Below are 20,783 nucleotides of genomic sequence, written 5' to 3'. Positions count from 1 at the left end.
TAGACCTATTCATCCCTCCTGGGAGGGTCTAGAAGACATATGTGTCACCAATACTTTCCAAAATAGATCTGTGAGGGCAGCACCTGCATCCTTGAAGAGTTTTGTGATTGTTCCTCTCTGTATGTGGGATCTTATGTTGGGAACCACAGTCACTCAACTACAAAATTTAAATACAATGGGAATAATTGGATCCCAAGGTTGCAGGGGCCAAGAGACAGCACTCAACCATCAAAAGCAAGGTGGACATAGCTACTGTACCGGACAGCAGAGGCATAGCAGCAATCAAAATAGTCAGACTCGTGTAGCGCTCTGGCATTGGCTAATTAATCACAGTGTTCCTAGAAGTTAAATTTACAGGAAGCCTACTGTATTCTTACTTAATTTACATAAGCAGAAAACTTCCAGATCAAGTAAACAGAAGACTAATTTGAACTCTAAAAACAGAGAATCATGGTTTCTCAATCAATTCCAGATTTGTACCAGTTTACAGACCCAGAACCCCTTGAATGAAGAGAGGCCAGGTCCCTTGAAGAAGACCCCACTACTCTATTAACAATTTATGCTGTTAATCTTTCTCCCATCCTCCCCCAAGGAGATCTCTGTCTTTTTACCATGGTAACTGTGCATTCGGGAAAAGGAAATGAACAGACTTTTGGGGGATTATTGGACACTGACTTTGAGTTGACCTTGATTCCAGAGGACCCAAAACATCATTGTGGTCCTCCAGTTAAAGTAGAGGCTTATGGAGGTCAGATAACTAATAGAATTTTAGCTCAAGCCTGACTTACAGTGAGTCCAGTGTGTTCCCAGACTTACTCTGTGTTCATTTCCCCTGTGCCAGAAGGCATCATTGGCATAGAAATACTTAGCAGTTGGCAGAACCCACATATTGGCTCCTTGACTGGTAGAGTGAGGGTTATTATGGTAAGAAAGGCCAAATGGAAACCGTTAGGGCTGCCTCTACTTAGAAAATTAGTAAATCAAAAACAATATTGCATCCCTAGATAAATTGAAGAGTTTAGTGCCACCAGCAAAGACTTGAAAACCACAGGGGTAGTAATTCCCACCACATCCCCATTCAACTCTCCTATTTGGCCTGTGCAGAAGACAGATGGATCTTGGAGAATGACAGCGGATTCTCGTAAGCTTAACCAAGTGGTGACTCCAATTGCAGCTGCTGTACCAGATATGGTTTCATAGCTTGAGCAAATTAACGCACCTCCTGGTGTCTGGTATGCAGCCATTGATTTGGCAAATGCCTTTTCCTCTATTTGTGTCCATAAGGCCCACCAGAAGCAATTTATTTGCCTTCAGCTGGAAAGACCAGCAACATACATTTACTGTCCTGCTTCAGGGGTATATAAACTCTCCAGCTTTGTATCATAATCCTCTTTTTGGAGAGACCTTGATCATTTTTTGCTTCCACAAGATACCTCACTGATCCATTACATTGATGACATTATGCTGATTGGATCCAGTGAGTGAGAAGCAGTAAGCACATTGGACTTATTGGACATTTGCATACAGAAGATAGAAAATAAATAAGACTATAATTCAGGCAACTTCTACCTCAGTAAAATTTCTAGGGGTCCAGTGGTGTGGGCCTGTTGAGATATTCCTTCTAAGATGAAGGATAAGTTGCAGCATTTGGACCCTCCTACAACCAGGAAAGAGGCACAATGCCTGGTAGGCCTATCTGGATTTTGGAGGCAACACATTCTATATTTGGGTGTGTTACTCCAGCCCATTTATCAATAACCTAAAGGGCTGCCAGTTTTGAATGGTGTCAAGAACAGAATGTTCTGCAACAGGTCCAGGCTGCTGTGTAAGCAGATCTCCCACTTGGGCCATATGACCCAGCAGATCCAATGATGCTTGAGGTGTCAGTGGCAGATATGGATGCTGCTTGGAGCTTTTGACAGGCCCCCATAGCTGAATCACAGCAGATGCCTTTAGGATTTTTGAGCAAGGCCCTGCCATCTTCTGCAGATAAGTACTCTCCTGTTATCTGCTTTGCTTCCGCAGATAACTACTCTCCTGTCTCTCTCTTGGCCTGTTACTGGGCTTTGGTGGAAACTGAATATTTGACTATGGGTCATCAAGTCACCATGAGACCTGAACTGCCTATCATGAACTGGGTGCTTTCTGACCCACGTAGCCATAAGGTGGGTCATGCACAGCAGCATTTCATCATCAAATGTAAGTGGTACATATGTGATCAGACTCAAGCAGGTTCTGAGGGCACAAGTAGGTTACATGAGGAAGAGGCTCAAATGTCCATGGTCCACAATCCTGCCACCCTGCCTTCTCTCCCATAGCCTGCACTTGTGGCCTTATGAGGAGTTCCCTATGAGAAGTTGACAGAGTCAGAGAAGATAAGGGCCTGGTTTACAGATGTTTCTGCCTGATAGTCAGTCACCACCTGAAAACTGACAGTTACAGTACTACAGCTCCTTTCTAGGGCAGCCCTGAAGGACAGTGGTGAAGGGAAATCTTCCCAGTGAGCAGAACCTTGAGCAGCCCACCTGGTTGTGCACTTTGTTTGGAGGGGAAATGGCCAGATGTGTGATTATATACTGATACATGTGCTGTGGCCAATGGCTTAGCTGGAGGGTCAGGGACTTGGAAGAAGCATGATTAAAAAATTGATGACAAAGAAACATGGGGAAGAGGTATGTGGATAGACATCCCTGAATGGTCAAAAACTATAAAGATATTTGTACCTCATGTGAGTGCTCACCAAAGGGTGACCTCAGCAGAGGAAGATTTTAATGATCAAGTGGGTAGAATGACTCATTCAACAGACACCATTCAGCCTCTTTCCTAGCCACTGTTGTCATTGCCTGATGGGCCCGTGAACAAAGTGGCCATGGTGGCAGGGATGGAGGTTATGCATGGGCTCAGCAACATGAACTCCCACTCACCAAGGCTGACCTAGCTATGGCCACTGCTGAGTGCCCAATTTGCCAGCAGCAGATAGCACACTGAGTCCTTGATATGGCACCATTATTTGGGGTGATCAGGCAGCTACTTGGTGGCAGGTGGATTATACTGAACCTCTTCCATCATGGCAAGGACATTGATTTGTCCTCACTGGAACAAACACCTGTTCCGGATATGGGTTTGCCTATCCTGCATGCAATGCTTCTGCCAAGACTATCATCCATGGACTCACGGAGTGCCTTATTCACCATCATGGTATTCCACACAGCATTGCCTCTGACCAAGACATTTACTTTATAGCTAAAGAAGTGCACAGGTGGGCTCATTCTCATGGAATTCACTGGTCTTACCATGTTTCTCATCACTCTGAAGTAGCTGGATTGATGGAACAGTGGAATGGCCTTTTTAAGTCACAATTACAAGCCCAAATAGGTGACAATAATTTGCAGGGCTGGGGTAGAGGTCTCCAGAAGACTGTCTGTGCTCTGAATCAGTGTCAAGTATATGGTACTGTTTCTCCCATAGCCAAGGGTCACGGGTCCAGGAGTCAAAGGGTGGAAGTGGAAGTGGCACCACTCACCGTCACTTCTAGTGACCCACTAGCAAAGTTTTTGCTTCCTATAACTGCAACATTACATTCTGCTGGCCTAGAGGTCTTAGATCCAGAGGGAGGAATGCTACCACCAGGAGACACGATTCCATTAAACTGGAAGTTAAGATACCACCTGTCCACTTTGGTCTCCTCCTACCTCTAAGTCAACAGGCTAAGAAGGGAGTTACAGTGTTGGCTGGGGTGATTGACTAGGACTATCAAGATGAAATCAGTCCACTACTCCACAATGGAGGTAAGGAAGAGTGTGCGTGGAATACAGGAGATCCCTTAGGGCATCTCTTAGTATTACTATGCTCTGTAATTAAAGTTAACTGGAAACAACAGTCCAATCTAGGCAGGACTACAGATGGCCCAGACGTTTCAGGAATGAATGTTTGTGTCACTCCACCAGGGAAAAAACCACTATCTGCTGAGGTGCTTGCTGAAGGCAAAGGGAATACAGAACGGGTAGTAGGAGAAGGTAGTCATCAATACCAGCTACAACCATGTGACCAGCTAAAGAAATAGGACTGTAATTGTCATGAGTATTTCCCCCTTATTTTGTTAAGAACATGTATACAGTTGTACTAAGAAAATATCTTTATTTTATTTCCTTTTTTTCTTTATCATGTGACATAAGATTTATTGACTTCATATCAGCATTTAAATGTTGTTAACTTTATATAATAGCATTTAGGTTAATGATTAGTGTGCTTCTGGTTGTAAGAAAGATAGCTGTATTATGTTAGGCATAATTATGACCTTATCGTTGTCTTTATTTGGTGATTATGCATGATTTCAGGAGATGTGTGTGGGTTCAAGTTGACAAGGGGTGGACTTGTGATGGTTAATATTGAGTGTCACCTTGATTGGATTGAAGGATGCAAATCATTGTTCCTGGGTATGTCTGTGAGGGTGTTGCCAAAGGAGATTAACATTTGAGTCAGTGGGATGGGAGAGGCAGACTCACCGTCAGTCTGATTGGGCCCCATCTAATCAACTGCCAGCACGGCTAGGATAAAAGTAGGTAGAGGAACACGGAAGGACTAGGCTGAGTCTTCCGGCCTCCATCATTCCCCTGTGCCAGATGGATATTTCCTCCCCTCGAACATCAGACCCCAAGTTCTACAGGTTTTGGACTCTTGGACTTAGAGCAGTGATTTACCAAGGACTCTCCGTCCTTCTGCCGCAGGCTGAAGGTTGTACTATTTGCTTCCCTACTTTTGAGGTTTTGGGACTCAGACTGACTTCCTGGCTCCTCACCTTGCAGATGGTCTATTGTGGGACTTAATCTTGTGATCACGTGAGTCATTTCTCCTAATAAACTCCTCTTCATATATTCATCTATCTTATTACTTCTGTCCCTTTAGAGAACACTGACTAATATACAAGTACTAATAAAATGTTGGCAATTCTAGTATAAACCACACTTACCTCTCTTTGAGAATACAAAATAGTTTTATATAGTTATTTGGGAAAAAGAAAGAAAATTAGAAAACAGTAAATAAACTACCTACACTCACGTAAAACAAGGCATTTACAAAAAATAAGAGGAAAGCAGTAATTTGGGCAATTGAAAGAAGAAAGGATTGACATCAATTTGGAATTGAAACCAATGGTTATGTTTAATCCTGAAAAGTCAACTACAGTCTTTGAGGAAGTACATATATTCATGGTAACTGATTCCACTGTTTTGTTTACTCAAATTTGAGAATGACACAGTGGGTCTCAAATCAGTGTTCCTTGGAGTTACTCAGGGAGTTTGTTTGAAATGGAGATTTCTTGGCAGTACTCCCAGAAATTCTGATTCACCATGTATTGAAAGAAGTACAAGAATCTTCCCTTTAGGAAATATTCCAGGTATCTCTGATGCAGGTGGCTGTGATTCACCTTGAGGAAGGCCAGGAGAGAAGAAAAGGCCAAACCAAGGATGCCTATTCTCAAAGTGAATAGAACTATTAAGACCTTTTTTGAAAACAAGTCTGGCCAAATTATGGAGGAGAATATTTCTGCCCAAACACCACAAAGAATCCACACCTCTTTGTCACTTGATCACTCATAAGGTTAACTGTATAGTCACCCAGGTGAATACATTGTAAGCCAATCAGTGCTGGCTCACAGAAATGCAGGCCTAGGAACAGATAGGAAAAGCTGGAGAAGTGAAATGCTTCTTATATCTATAGTAAGCTGGGGGCACACAGGTAGAGGAGATACACAGTGAGAAGGAAGACAGACTCATAGTCCCACCTGAAAAACTGCAGTTTCTCACAAGGCTTTGAAGACTCTGTTGAATGAAGCCTCAGCCTCCTTTCTCAATGTCTACTCCTTGGCAGCAACTATACCACACTGCTTGCAATATCTGACTTCAGAATGACTTTTCATATCTATGTCTTTCCTTAAAATGTTTCCTCAACCTAGAATAGCCTCCTTTCTTCCATGATTTTTTTTTTTAATCTTTTAAATCCTCAGCTCATATGGAGCTTCCTATGTGACATACTATGTTTAGGTCTTCAAAGTACACTTTTTTTTTTTTTCAAAAATAATTACTTATTGTATTCTCTCTGGGAGCACTCTGTATTTTGATTTTATATTTAATGTATTTAACCAGATTGTTGCATCTCTCATGACATTTTCAGTGCCTAGAGGCCAACCAATATGGTTTCTAAATTTTCTTCTTTTTCAATTGACTTGTCCGATTGCCAAGAGCCCATATGGTAGGCAAGCTTCTATAATGGCTCCCAATGATCCCCACCTCCTGATATTCACACCCTCGTGTAACTCTTTTCATTTATATATGGCCTGAATCTAGTGGCTTGCTTCCAATAAAAAGAATGTGGGAAAAGAGGAGATGTCATTTCTGACATGAAGTTATAAAAAGCTGACTTTCATCTTGCTGGCACTTTCTCTTTCTCTTGCTCATTTTGATCATGCCAGCTGCCATGTTGTGAACTGCTCTATGGAGATGCTCCTGTGGCTGGAAACAGAAGGCAGCTTCAGATCAAACAGCAGTGTGGTATAGTTACTGGTCCAACAGCTTACAGAACACTGAATCTTGCTATCAACCACTGAGTCAACTTAGTTGCAGTCTTACGAGAGAAACCTAAGAGAACAAAGCTCCACCATAAATGGATTCCTAACTCTCCTAACTGTAAAATAATAAATGTTGCTTAAACTACCAAATTTTGGTATCATTTGTAACATAGCATAAGTAACTAATAACCCATACATAAGGAGTAGGTTTTCCTTCTAAGTTCTTGCACTCTTCCTCCCCAAGAATTGAAGACCTGTTCATGAATAGTGGTGTGGAAACTGAGAACATATTTCAAAGAAATATTGCTGTCTTTCCACCCTTAAAACCTAAATATGATCCACTTCTGATTACCAGTATTATGCTCCACCCATTTTTAGGATATTTGTGACTTCATCTTCTATTTATGTGCCATCCTCCGCCCAATTTATAATTAAGATTGCCTTATTCAGGGGCACCATATTGAGAGCGCCATATGCTGCTTGCATCATTGAACATATTTACCAGAAAATCTTATTCCTTCCCACACTCTGCCCTGATTTTGAAGGTCTACATTGGTTCATACGTCTTATGTGTCTTAACTAATTCTCATCACTCAATCGCCCCAAGACAGGACCTATGATGACACCACTGAGCACAAGGTGAAAAACACATAGTTGTCATGTCATAAGTACCAAGTATGTTTTTGTTCATCAGTTCCCAACTGAGGTATTGAGAAATTACTGATAATGAGGCTGTATTTTTTCAATATTTCAAAGAGTCTGGCATGTTAGGTATTACATATCATTTCATTGTAAGATTAATTGACACATCATTTTGTAATTATATCAACTAAGTATGCTATTATTTTGATCAAATTGTCACTCTGATTAATTAAACATAAAGTTATTTAATAAATATTGATTAAATAAGAGTATCATGTCAGGTAGACAAACTCTTTTAATGTACAAGGGAAATTATCAGGAAAGGTCCTTCACAATTAAGTTATTAGGAACTCTTACTGTAGCTTGAGACCCTGGTAATTCACATTTATTGGGCATACAAAGAAATCTACCTAACTATACCACTGTCATGTACATAACATTACATACATATTTTTAATTCTATTTTGTGTCTTTGTTTTTTCTTTCTAAAATGCAAATTTTCTATTGGATTTTAATATGTAAGTCATCTAATAAGCTTAAATATGGATAGATAATAAATATGTATTTCACTTCAACTATACGTACATTGCAAACAAAAATATTTAGCCTTTTTTACTATTATTATTTATCTACACAATGGAAATCACCTTGACAGTTGTTAGCACTAACATTTTTTTTTTTTTTTTTTTTTTTTTTTTTTTTTTTTTTTTTTTGAGACAGAGTCTCACTCTGTGACCCAGGATGGAGTGCAGTGGCTTGACCTCGGCTCACTACAACCTCCACCTCCCGAGTAGCTGGGATTAAAGGCATGGCACCTGCCACAATATTCAGCTAATTTTTGTGTTTTTAGTAGAGACAAGGTTTCACCATGTTGGCCAGGCTGGTTCCGAACTCCTGATCTCAAGTGATCCCCCTGCTTTGGCCTCCCAAAGTGCTGGGACTGCAAGCGTGAGCCACCACGCCCAGCCTACCACTAACATTTTTAAGTTAATATTTTAACTGACAGATAAAATTGTATGTATTTACCGTGTACAATGCACTGTTTCAAAGTATAAATACATTGTAGAATGAGTAACTCTAGCTAATTAACATACGCACTACCTCACATAGTTATAATTTTTGTAGAAACATTTTGTATCCACTCTCAAGATTTTTCAGGAATATAATGTGTTAACTATAGTCATCATGTTATACAATAGATCTCTTGAATTTATTCCTCCTATCTAACTGAAGTTGTTTTATTACTTGACCAACAACTCCCAATCACACCCCCTAAATTATTTAAAATAAATAAATGAAGCAGGATGAATATGTTCCCTGTGGAAATGTTGTCAATCTAATTCACAGAATGTTTTGGAATGAGAGACTCCAGGGTGTTGGTCCGAGGCTGGTCATCATTAGCTGTGTGACACTGAGCTACAGACAAAATATATCAAGAGTCCATTCCTCATGACTTCAATGCTTACAAGAACACTCACTTTGCAGGTTCATTGAAAGGATCAGATGAGTTAATGTATAGAAGGCTATTAAAATAGTTTATTACTTTATTCTATTGTTACTTAATGTTATTCTAGAAAAATTAGGTACTCACCTCTCATATGTTCTGATAACACATTTCATAGCTGACTATTTGGCATACAAGCCAAAACAAAATTCAGAAAATTCTGCCGGAAAAACCTATCTATCTATCTATCTATCTATCTATCTATCTATCTATCTACCTCTCTCTCTCTCTCTCTCTCTATTTTTTTTTTTGTTTTGTTTAAATTCTTTATGACCATACTGTGGTCAATCCTAACCTTTTGCAAGCCTGCAACCTCTGAAGTTTATATGACAGTTCACTTCAATCTAATTTCCCTGGAATTCAGCATAATTTGCATACTTATTACTTACCAAAGTTTACAAATCTGGTCAATTTATAACTACTCCTAAATTGTAATGTCCTTAAGAATAGACACCAGTCCTAATCAGTTTTCTCCTAACCCACAACAAATAATATTTTGCTCATAGATAGTACTCTACACAGGTGATACCAAAAAATGCATGAATTTATGTTGAATCTGAATTATAGGTACCAATCTTGAAATTTGATTTTCTGTACATATGAAGATAATATTACTTTATGTGAAATTTTAAAAAGTTACAGCATAAAATAGCTCTATAGAGAAGATAACCTTAAAAATTAATTATCTAACAATCACAACTCATAATGATACAATTGTATGTAAACTTTTTTCAATATAGCATTTAGTAATGGAACCCATTGTTTTTTTTACTTATTTCACAATAAATGGGACCAATTCATTGCCATTTTGATAACTAATAGGATCAAGAAAAGAATTGTCTCCAGTATCACCTTTTGATTTTATAATCATATAAAATATAAGGATTTAGTGAAGTTATGTTTAGTTATCTTTATTTACTTATTTATTAACTTTCTTTTTCCTTTTGTTAATTTTGTTTTTCTTTTTTGAGACAGGGGTCTCACTATGTTGCTCAGACTGGTCTTGAACTCCTGGCCTCAAGTGATCCTCCCACCTCAGCCTCTTGAGTAGCTGGGACTATGTTGCAAGCGACCTTGTCTGGCTAGTTATCTTTAATTAATGACATTTTTTAAAGTAACACAAAAATCCTAGAAACATTTGCCTGTTGAAACTTTCTGATAATGTGAATGAAGTAAAGTTTGGAGTCTCTGTCTTATTGAAAATACTCAAGGTTAATATAATAAAAACAGCAAAGCAGTAATGCATAAAAGAATTATTAGAAGTGTAATAAAATTATTTGGACCTCCAACTATAGCAACACTGATTAATGACTGCTTTTTAATTAATTGGAAGTTGTTCAATCATCGTGCCATTTCATTTGACCTGAGAGTTTTTAGAAAAGCGTCAGAGCCAAAACATATGCTAGTTTAATCTGCAATAAGGTATACTTAAGCAATTTCATTTTTCTTGGCAGGGCAAGTGTGGGCTATTCATTTCTCATTTATTCACGATGATGATATACCCTGCTCAGCTGGCTAGTGTGATCAGTGAAGACAGTCTTAGGCATTAGAATATGAATAAAGTTTACTTTTAAGCTGTGCATTCAAACTAAATTGCCTACTCTTCTTATAGAATCTTTACCACATGATATGTGTTTAGACTCTTTATTTTACATACAGATATATAGTCTTTGTCACACCAGATTTCCTTTACGGCCCTAAAATCTTTACATTGGTCATTGAGTAGATACTAGAATAAACCAGAAGTCAATTTTAAGAATATTAGTTTGGCATCACTCTTAGATTATGCACATATTTTGTTTATTTGTCTAAGTACCGGCTCTGCCTATGACCCAGTGAGGGGCAACATAATTTGTTAGTATCCATACCCTGTGGATTCCTAATTTTCATTTAGGCAACAACTTTAGCCAGCAGGTGGCAGTGTGACAGAATCCGCATATGCACCAATCATACTGATAACTAACAAATTAGGATTCTAAGATCTAAACTTTCAGGGACCAATGACACTTGCTTCCACTATAAACGTTCATACTTCCTTCCATTTTCTAAATGGTTGAAGCTCAAGGCTCTGAAAGGAGGCACTAGACCTTATTGTTATGAATGTCTTCAATACTATAATAATTGCTTTCATAGCCCAGGGAGTCCCTGGAAAGAAAGAGAACTGCCACAGCTACAGTAGAAGCAATCAATAAACTATCTGAGATATCCATCTAGAGTTAAGGCACATGGGCCTACTATCTCTACATCAAGGAAATATGCACCTGTTTGTGTATTAATAGGAATGTTTAGGTTAGATTAGTTTTCTACTTAATAATATTTTATTATGGATGATATGTTTATGATCAGTAGAAGTTATTGAAGTGACTGGTCAGTTGTCACTTACTGTATCCCCACCATTAGAGTGAAAGTAACATGGTTAACAGAGGTCTTCTATTCTGTAACTTAGACAACTCATTTTCACCATATTTCTCAAAGATCTTAGAAAACAAAAGAGGATTTTTAAAATTCTGATATATTTTAGCTGTCCCCAAATTCTGCATAAATGAAATAAATGAAAGCATGAAATGAATGAGAAAAACATATGTGACTATAATAGGATGTGGTATGGGAGGGGAGAAAGACGCTAGGTGTGAAAGGAGACTTGGGGAAAACAAAGAAAATAAGGATGGGAGCCCTTCAAGATGGAGAGACTGTCATTCTCTTCTCCCTATCATATGACTGCTTGGAAGCTAACTCACTGATCATCCCAAGCCTTACTGCCCAAAGAGGGCAGATATGAAAGGAGATGGCATGGCAGAGGAAACCTGCAATATCATGGCAACCCATCATGCACCGGTTTTAATGTCATGAAAATGAGTGAATTTCCCATGGTCAACTGGACATAGGAGAAAGGAGCTAAAATTGAGAAATCATGCTATCAATTTACCCAAAAAGGCCGCCTGCTAAGCAAGGGGGCCCTAGAATTAAGAAGTTATAAGGTCTACTTCCGGGTGCCCGTGTCAGATTCCCATGTGGAGGGGACACCTAGAGCCCCCAACAGCAAATAATTCACAAAATTACATGAGAATTAGCATTCCAACAACTGTCTTTACTGCCATTCCAGTTTAGTCCTAAAAACGGCGGCAACCAGGCCAGGCACGGTGGTTCACTCCTGTAATCCCAGCACTTTGGGAGGCCAACGCAGGTAGATCACCTAAAGTCGGGAGTTCGAGACCAGCCTGGCCAAGATGTTGAAACCCTGTTTCTACTAAAAGTACAAAAATTAGCCAGGTGTGGTGGTGCATGCCTGTAATACCAGCTACTTGGTGGGCTGAGGCAGGAGAATCACTTGAACCCAGAAGGTGGAAGTTGCAGTGACCCGAGATCACACTACTGCACTTCGGCTTGGGAGACAGAGCGAGACTATGTCTAAAAAATAAGAAAAAAAAGGTGGCAACCAGTGGAGCACTATATTGGCACTACATTAATAGAGATTTATGCATTTTTAAAATTTCCCTCTTTCCTTTCTACTGCAAGAAACTGGAGAATCAATAGCCCCACCCCCAAGGAATGAAGGTTCTGATTATGTTGTCTTTGAGTTCTTCAGATATCTGTTCCCATGTATTAGCAGACACCAAAATGTAGTTGCTTTTAATAATTGTGAAATATTGTAAAATTGTGGCGAATAAATTTTCATATTTATTACAATTTTGTGGGTAAGAATTTCGGCAGGACTTGGCTGGGTTAATATTCCATTTCACATGGCATTGATGAAGTTTACATTGTGGTATTCCGCTAGTGAAGTGGACTGGACTACAGGCTCCAAGACAGCATCACTCACACACTCACATTTCCAGAACACTGGGAGGTATGGTTGGAAAGCAGAGCTGAGCTGGAGTTGTCAACCAGAGCACCACAATGTGACCTCTCTAGTATGGCAGCCTCCGGGTAGTCAGACTTCTTACATGATACTTGAGAACAATAACTGTTCCAACGAGCAAGGCAGAAGCTGCATGATCTTTTTTGTTAGACTTACTTTTAATAATCAAAATAACCTAAAACAAATGGGATCAGCTAAAGATGTCATGAGGTTGTGGGAATGGATATCGGACTATTCATGTTTGTACGGAGTTGTTGAAGACAAACCAAACTTTTTCATGTTTACATCCCCACTGAGTTGGACTGATCAAAACCCTTCAGCAGAAACGCTCACAGCTATTCCCTGCATGGAAAGTTGGAATTAGCTGCTAAAGTGTTATAAATTTGCACCAGATGCACAAAATGAAATAAGAAGGAAGCAAATGGAAGAGATTCAGTTGAGATTTTTCCAAACCTTTCAAGAGACCATAAGTAAAAGAAATGGGGAGACGCACTTTTATTAAAAACAACTATCTCAAGAGCCAAATGTCACCACTCTCACCCCCATACATTACTTGAGAAAGTTGTGATAATAACCTTGATTGTTCTGTCAAACAAATAAAACCTGTAAGCACTCTCAGTCTAGAGGATTCTCTTCTGAACCAAGCAGAAACCAACTCAAGAAATAATTCCTAATAATAGTAAACATTTTGAGCCACTCCTTGAAGAATTGCAATTGAAACTCCTGTATATTCCACAGTGATAGTCATCAAAAATAAATTTGAATAAAGGGAGAGAAAGGGAAGATGTATGAGTTTTTAAGTACTCTCTTTGGTGTCAGAAAATATTTCAGAATGGGTGATTTTATATAATTATTTCCCCTTGCCTGGCCCTGTGAAATTCCCAACTATATGTAAAAGGAACCTGTGTGGAAGAGAAATTAATACTCGGGTGAATTTTTGAGGGTAGAGCATAGAAAAGGATGAGGTCACACAATGAAATGCACTACTAGATATTCATGCAATCCTGCAAACAGGACTCACTGGCAGCTGTCACAATTTCTCTGGACTTACGCTGTGAGGAAAAGGAACAGGTTTCTGAGTTTCCCCGCGAGACCACTCAGCTGTCAGTCCAAAAATGAAAAACATCTCAGCAGGGACTCGTTTAAGAGTCTTAAATCCAAAGAACTGCAGTACAACATAGATTCCGTCCATGCCATACTTACTAACTTTACTCGCAATTATGGAGAAATTATACTGTGCAGTGCTTTCTCTGTCTAGTAATTCATTAGTGGCGATGGTTCCTTCATTTCCATCTATTGTAAAGTAGCTGTCCCCATCACTCTTCCAATCTATGAAGTACCTGTATATGAAAAGAGTAGATGCAAATGTGCAATGATTACACATTAATCATAATGGCACTTAGGCTAACTTGACACAGTTCCTTATTTTTCTCCCTGTAGCTATTACCCACCTTGCAATAAAGAAGAATGTAAATGACAGCTTCTTTATTGCAGTCAGTATGCTCAAGGGGAAACTGGAAATAATAAAAGATTTAGTACTCCTGCTGTTCATATTATGTTAGGGTCTTGGCACCTTGAAAGCTCAGCAGAGACTAAAATTCTAAAGCTGACCATGAGTTTCCTTAACCTGCTGAATATTAAAACTTTTCAAAGCAGTAAAAAATTCCTTAACAGTGGCTATGGCTGTGGAAATAGGGTTGAGAGAAGCACCTGGAAACAACTGCAAAGAACCCAGGCCAAAACAGAGGCAGAATCTTTGTTTCCAAAGATAGAAAAATAACATCATGGAAACAAAAGGTAAATTTTTTAACTGACAATTTGGTGATTATACAAAAATATTTTCCTCAAGCACATATAAAAGGGTCACTGTTGTTTTATTTTGTTGTGTATTTTATTGTTTCATTGTTGTTTTACTATATATCAGTCAACATTAACAAAAAAAAAAAAACAGTGACCTTGGATAATGATGTCTCTTTATCACGTTTATTATGTGACAGATTTGATAATAATGTATGTTGCCCTATGTGAAGCAACTGGACTAAAAATTCCAAGAAAATGAATAGCAAAATAAAAAATGCATGTATTTACATCTTTAAGTAACAGTAGATATATGGATTGATATTAAGTGAAATTCTTTTTCCAACATGTGTTTTCAATCATCACAATCATTAACATTTTTTAATACGACCATTTGATAGACATTATTCTCAATGCTTACACATTGAAAATATGAAATGTCTGAAGAATAGTATTATCAATCTGTTTTATATATAAGAAAACAGAAATCATAGAGACATGAAGGAATTTGTCCAAATTAAAATAGACAGTTTTAGATTGATGTTTGAACCAGGTCATCAATGTTTCCCATATAATTATCATTATATAGTCTTACCAATTTTAAATAGAACATTTCATGGGAAAAGATTTTGCTGATCAAAAGGCACAATACACAAAATGTTTGTCATCATTTTATTCTAGCCTGGTACCAAAGAGAGGTCATTTCAAACAATGGCTGAAAGCAGATGGCATCATTGTTAGTCAGCCCCTTGGAATCCCCACTCCAAAGAAAGTGTTCATGGTGAAAAGTCAGTAAAGGGATATGTATCTCAACATAACAAACTATTTATTTTGACAAGCTGATTATTTGAAACTGTAGCAGTTTGTATGTTATTTCAGTTATAGATCACTTGCATTTACAAGTGAAATATATCTGAAGTATATCATTCCATACTAGTCTATACCTGTTAGTACAGGTATACCTTAATTTATAGCTCTTCATTTTATTGTATTTCACCCCAGTGCCGTTTTTACAAATTGAAAGTTTGTTGCAACCCTGTGTCAAGCAAGTTCATCAGCATCATTTTTCCAACAGTGAGTGCTCACTTCATATTTGTGTCATGTTTTGGTAATTATTGTAATATTTCAAAATTTTTAATTAATATTATAACTGTTAGGGTGATGTATGAACAGTGATACTTGATGTTGCTATTGAAATTATTTTGAATCACAATGAATTATTGTGAGGCACAATGAACTGCACCCATATAAAAGGGAAAACTTAATCAATAAATGTTGTATGTCCTGACTGCTTCACTAACCAGCCATTCCCCCATCTGTCTCCTGATCCTTGGGCCTTCCCTAGTCCCTGAGACACAACAATATTGAAAATCAGTCAATTAATAATTCTACAGTGGCCTCTAACTGTTCAAATGAAAGAGTCACACATATCTCACTTTTAATTAAAAGCTAGAAATGATTAAGCTCAGTGAAGAAGGCATGCCTAAAGCCAAGATAGTCTAAAAGCCAGGCCTCTCATGCCAAACAGCCAAGCTGTGAATGCAAAGGAGGAGTCCTTGAAGGAAACTGAAAGTGCTACTCCAGTGAAGACAGGAATGGTTTAACAGCAAATGAGTCTTATTGTGGTTATAGAGAAACTTCAATGGTCTGGATAGAAGATAAAACCAGGCACAACATTCCTTTAAGCCAAAGCCTGATCCGGAATATGACCCTAGCTGTCTTCAATCTTGTGAAGGTGGAGAGAAGTAAGGAAACTGCAGAAGAAAAATGTGACCTAGCAGAGGTTCGTTTATGAGGTTTAAGGAAATAAGTCTTCTCTATAACATTAACGTGCAAGGTAAAGCAGGGAGTACTTATGTAGAATCTGCAGAAAGTTATCAAAAGATCTAGATACGGTCATCAATAAAGGTGGCTACACTAAACAACAGATTTTAAAATATGTAGAACAGCCTTCTATTGGAAGAAGATGCCATCAAGGACATTTACAGCTAGAAAGGAGAAGTCAATGCCTGGTTTCAAAGCTTCAAAAAACAGTCCGACTCTCTTAGCGGAAGCTGATACAAGTGGTGATTTGAAGTTGAAGCCAGTGTTCATTAACCATTATAAAAATCCTAGAGTCTTTAGGAATTTTGCTAAATCTACTCTGCCTGTTGCTTTATAAATGGAACAACAAAGCCTGGATGACAGCATATCTGTTTACTGCATGGCTTATTAATCTTTTTTTTTTTTTTTTGAGACAGAGTCTCACTTTGTCACCCAGGCTGGAATGCAATGGTGTGATCTTGGCTCACCGCAACCTCCGCCTCCCAGGTTCAAGCGATTCTCCTGCCTCAGCCTCCTGAGTAGCTGGTATTACAGGTGCATGCCACCACGCCTGGATAATTTTTGTATTTTTAGTAGAGATGGGGTTTCACCATGTTGGTCGGGATGGTCTCAAACTCCTGACCTCATGATTTGCCCACCTCAGTCTCCCAAAGTGCTGGGATTATAAGCGTGAGCCACCACACCCTGCAGGTTTACTAAATATTTTAAGTCTACTGTTGAGACCCATTGCTCACAAAAAAAAAAAAAAATTCCTTTCAAAATATTACTGCTCTTTGACAATGCACCTAGTCACCCAAGAGCTCAGATGGAGATGTATAAAGAAATGAATATTGTTTCCTTGACTGGCAACACAACATCCATTCTGAAGTCCATGGATCAAAAAAGTAATTTTGACTTTCAAGTCTTCTTAAGAAATACATTTTGTAAGGCTATAGCTATCAAAGATAGTGATTTCTATGATGATTCTGGACAAAGTAAATTGAAAACCTTATGGAAAGGATTTATCATTTTAGATGCTATTAAGAACACTAGTGACTCATGATAGGAGGTCAAAAGATAAAAACAGGAATTTGGAAGAAGTTATTCCAACCCTCACGGGTTGGAATATATTGAGGGACTCAAGATTTCAATGGAGGAAGTAATTGCAGAGGGGTGGAAATAACAAGAAAACTGAAATTAGAAGTAAAGCCCTAAGATGGACTGAATTGCTGCAATTTCATGATAAAATTTGAACAAATGGGGACTTACTTCTTATAGATGAAAAAAGCAGGTTATTTCTTGAGATAACATCTACTTTTGGTGAAGATACTACGAATGCTATCAAAATCGTAACAAAAAATTAGAATATTATATAAACTTAATAAAGCAGTGGCAGGTTTTAAGAGGATTGACTCCAATTTTGAAAGAAGTTCCATTGTAGGTAAATGCTACCTAACAGCATCACATGCTGCAGAGAAATACTTTGTGGAAGGAAGAATCGACTGACAGAGCAAACCTCATTGTTTTCTTAAGAAATTGCCATAGCTGCCCCAACCTTCAACAACCACCACCCCAATCAGTCAGTAGCCATTGAGTTCAAGGCAAGACCCTCTACCAGCGAAAAAGATTACAACTTGCTGAAGGCTCAGATGATCTTCAGTGGGGTTTTTTTTTGTTTTTTTGTTTTGTTTTGTTTTGTTTTGTTTTTTTAGCAATAAAGTATTTTTAATTAGGGCATGTACTTTTTTGGGCATAATGCCATTTCACACTTACTAGAATATAGTATAAACATGATGTTTATGTGTACTGGCAAACCAAAAAAAATGTCTAACTTGCTTTATTGCAATATTTGCTTTATTGTGGTAGTCTGGAACCAAACCTGCAATATATCCAAGGTATGTCTGTCATTGATTTCTGAGCTGGAAAATGTGTGGTATTTATTAGAATAGGGTATGAGCCATGCTGTTAATCTAATTTTGACATTTCTTCTGTTTATTGGAGGAGTGAGAAAGCATTGATGTCTTCCCATTTCAGTGTGGTACCTTAGCTCACATGAATGCTCTCAAATATTAAAAATGAAGTTAAGTCACACCTAAAGGTCAGGAAACACAGAGGTATAATGAGCTTAATTCTCCATATTGCATATTCTTTCCCGAACAAGAAAGCATTTCTCAAAATACTGCTTTACAGCACCTCATTTAACTTGCCATATGCCTAATTTAAGAAGAAAATTGCCACTGAAACTCCTTATTAACTGTAGTATTTCTGAAAGAATTGCTGATGTAGGCTTACTGTGTTCAATTTTTCAATTTATTAAGTATCTGCTGGGTGTCCACTATACACTATACATTATTCTAGAGATGAGACATATAAAAATAAGTAAGGTATGATGCCCATCACTGAAGACTTTAGTTGGGAAGACACGGATAAACAGACTGTTTCAATGCCTAAAAGAGAGATAGTAAAGAAGGCTCTGCAGGAGTGCCAAGAAAACGCATCAAACGTAAAACCTAGTGCTTCAGGCAATCCTTCCTGCACATGATATTTGGCTGACATTAGAAGGCTATATAGAAATCATCCAAGAGGAGGTTGAAGCAAAAAAAGTGAGGGGAGGAATAGACGGTATTTTAGAAAGCTACAACAGCAGTAGCACCACACAAGTACTGTAGGGAACTGAAAGTTGTTTAGAATTACCATAGAAAACTATCTGAGAAGCACAATGACATGAAAAAAACGAGTGATTTAGGTCAAGGAAAATCTTATACATTATAATTAAAAAACTATTAATTTCTTTATAAGTAGTCCTTGGTGCATGATTTGTATTAGAAACTCTCAAATACAACTGAGAGGAATCACTGGTTTTTAATATGTTTTTAATAATTTAAAAATATTTCAAATTTATAATAAAGTTGTAAGAATTGCCCAGTAAAATTCCAAATACCTTTCACTTACACTTATTATGTTAATATTTTCCCACATTTACTTTAACACTTTCCTTAGGTATAAATACATACTGATATTATGCCAGTTCCATCTGAGAACATCAGACAGATACCACATCCCTCGAGCCCTAAATACTTAATTATGTTTTTCCAAGAACAAAGATGATTCATTTATCCCAGTATCGGTAATGTAAACATAAGCCACCTGGTTAGGGAGATGAAGAATCATATTTTGAAAATAAGTATTTCCAGACTTTATCTCAGGATAATGCCAATACAGACAAAGGTAAAGCTTCCGTAATTTTAGGTAATTCTGATGCTTATTCTGATTGGAAGCTAATGATCTGAGTGAGTGTTTTGCAGATGCTTTAACCCTCTGTTATAGATATCCTGTACTTCTGTTTCTTGGGGTGAATTAGATTAACTTTGTTTCCAAACTGACTTCCCCTTACCCCCCTACATACTAGTCTTCCAACTAGCCAGGCAAAAATTGTCAAGTCAAGCTCCACACTGCTTCTATTCCTGTGTTCTTTCTCTATTAGCATAGTAAAAATTCTGCAACATCAGAGTCACTGTGGGATGGGTAGGATGATCTGTGAAATGTCATGAAGTACATTATCTTGTACCTAGAAGGATTGTGGTGACATTAGAGAAATTCTAAAAGATAAGAGAGCCTGGTATAGTCATATGCTGCAAAATGTTTAAAAAAAAAAAAAAAAAAAAGCCCATGAGGCTGGGCTTGGTGACTCACGCCTGTAATCCCAGCACTTTGGGAGGCTAAGGCGGGCAGATCATGAGGTCAAAATATGGAGACCACCCTGGCCAACATGGTGAAACCTGTCTCTACTAAAAATACAAAAAAGAGCTGGGCATGGTGGCATGTGCCTGTAGTCCCAGCTAGTTGGGAAGCTGAGGCAGGAGAATCACTTGAACCCGGGGGGCAGATGTTGCGGTGAGCTGAGATCACACCATTGCACTCTGCACTCGAGCCTGGGTAAAAAGAGTAAAACTCTGTCTCAAAAAAAAAAAAAAAAAAAAAAAAAAGCACATGAGTATTTGCAGAGCCAAGGTTTCAAGTTGTCTGACTTTGGTACCATTAAACCACAGACATGCACTTCATATAGTCATCAGTTTTTATTCTTTGATTCTTTGATAATCTTTTCTCTTTGATTAGGTTGTTTAATCCATTCCCATTCAACAGCTAATACTGATGTAATGGTATTTGCATTTGCCATTTTGTTTTTTAGGTTTTCTATATTTCTCATGTCTTTTTTGTTTCTCTATTTCTTCTCTACTTCTTTCTTTTACAATAAGTGAATATTTCTTTAATGATTTTTATTATATCATTTATTTTCTTAGCATCTGCTTTAAATTTTGCCATATATGACTTAACTCATCAGATTCACATTCATACTAAATTAGAGTAAAATATAGAAATGTTTCTTCTATATAGTTATGTGCAATAACTGTGTATATTATACCTGTTAAAACCATATAGGTCACAAGTGCAATAAAACATTGTAATAATTATTAATTTTTATAGTTTTATGTAATGTTTGCATTCTGCCCCTCCTGGTAAGGTATCATGGCCCTTGACTGGTTGCGAAGGGAAGAGAAACCACGTCTTTTTACCGCACCTGCCAGGTGGGCATTTCTATCAAGCAGAGCAAG

The 20,783-nt window shown here is 37.9% G+C and overlaps 1 protein-coding gene across 3 annotated transcripts in view; it reads right to left on the bottom strand.

The window, feature by feature from the left end:
• Nucleotides 1-20,783, bottom strand: part of CDH12 (cadherin 12) — a 1,094,618-nt gene that overhangs the window by 24,827 nt on the left and 1,049,008 nt on the right. For all 3 annotated transcript variants that reach the window (XM_007961262.3, XM_007961261.3, XM_037988711.2), the window contains one exon: nt 13,774-13,910. In XM_007961262.3, coding sequence (XP_007959453.1) covers nt 13,774-13,910 — 137 coding nt within the window. The remainder of the gene's footprint in view (nt 1-13,773; nt 13,911-20,783) is intronic.

The sequence above is a fragment of the Chlorocebus sabaeus genome, chromosome 4, assembly GCF_047675955.1.
Source record: "Chlorocebus sabaeus isolate Y175 chromosome 4, mChlSab1.0.hap1, whole genome shotgun sequence".
NCBI lineage: Eukaryota > Metazoa > Chordata > Mammalia > Primates > Cercopithecidae > Chlorocebus > Chlorocebus sabaeus.
The sequence above is the reverse complement of the archived record's forward strand: the minus strand, read 5'-3'. Positions and strand labels throughout refer to the sequence as shown.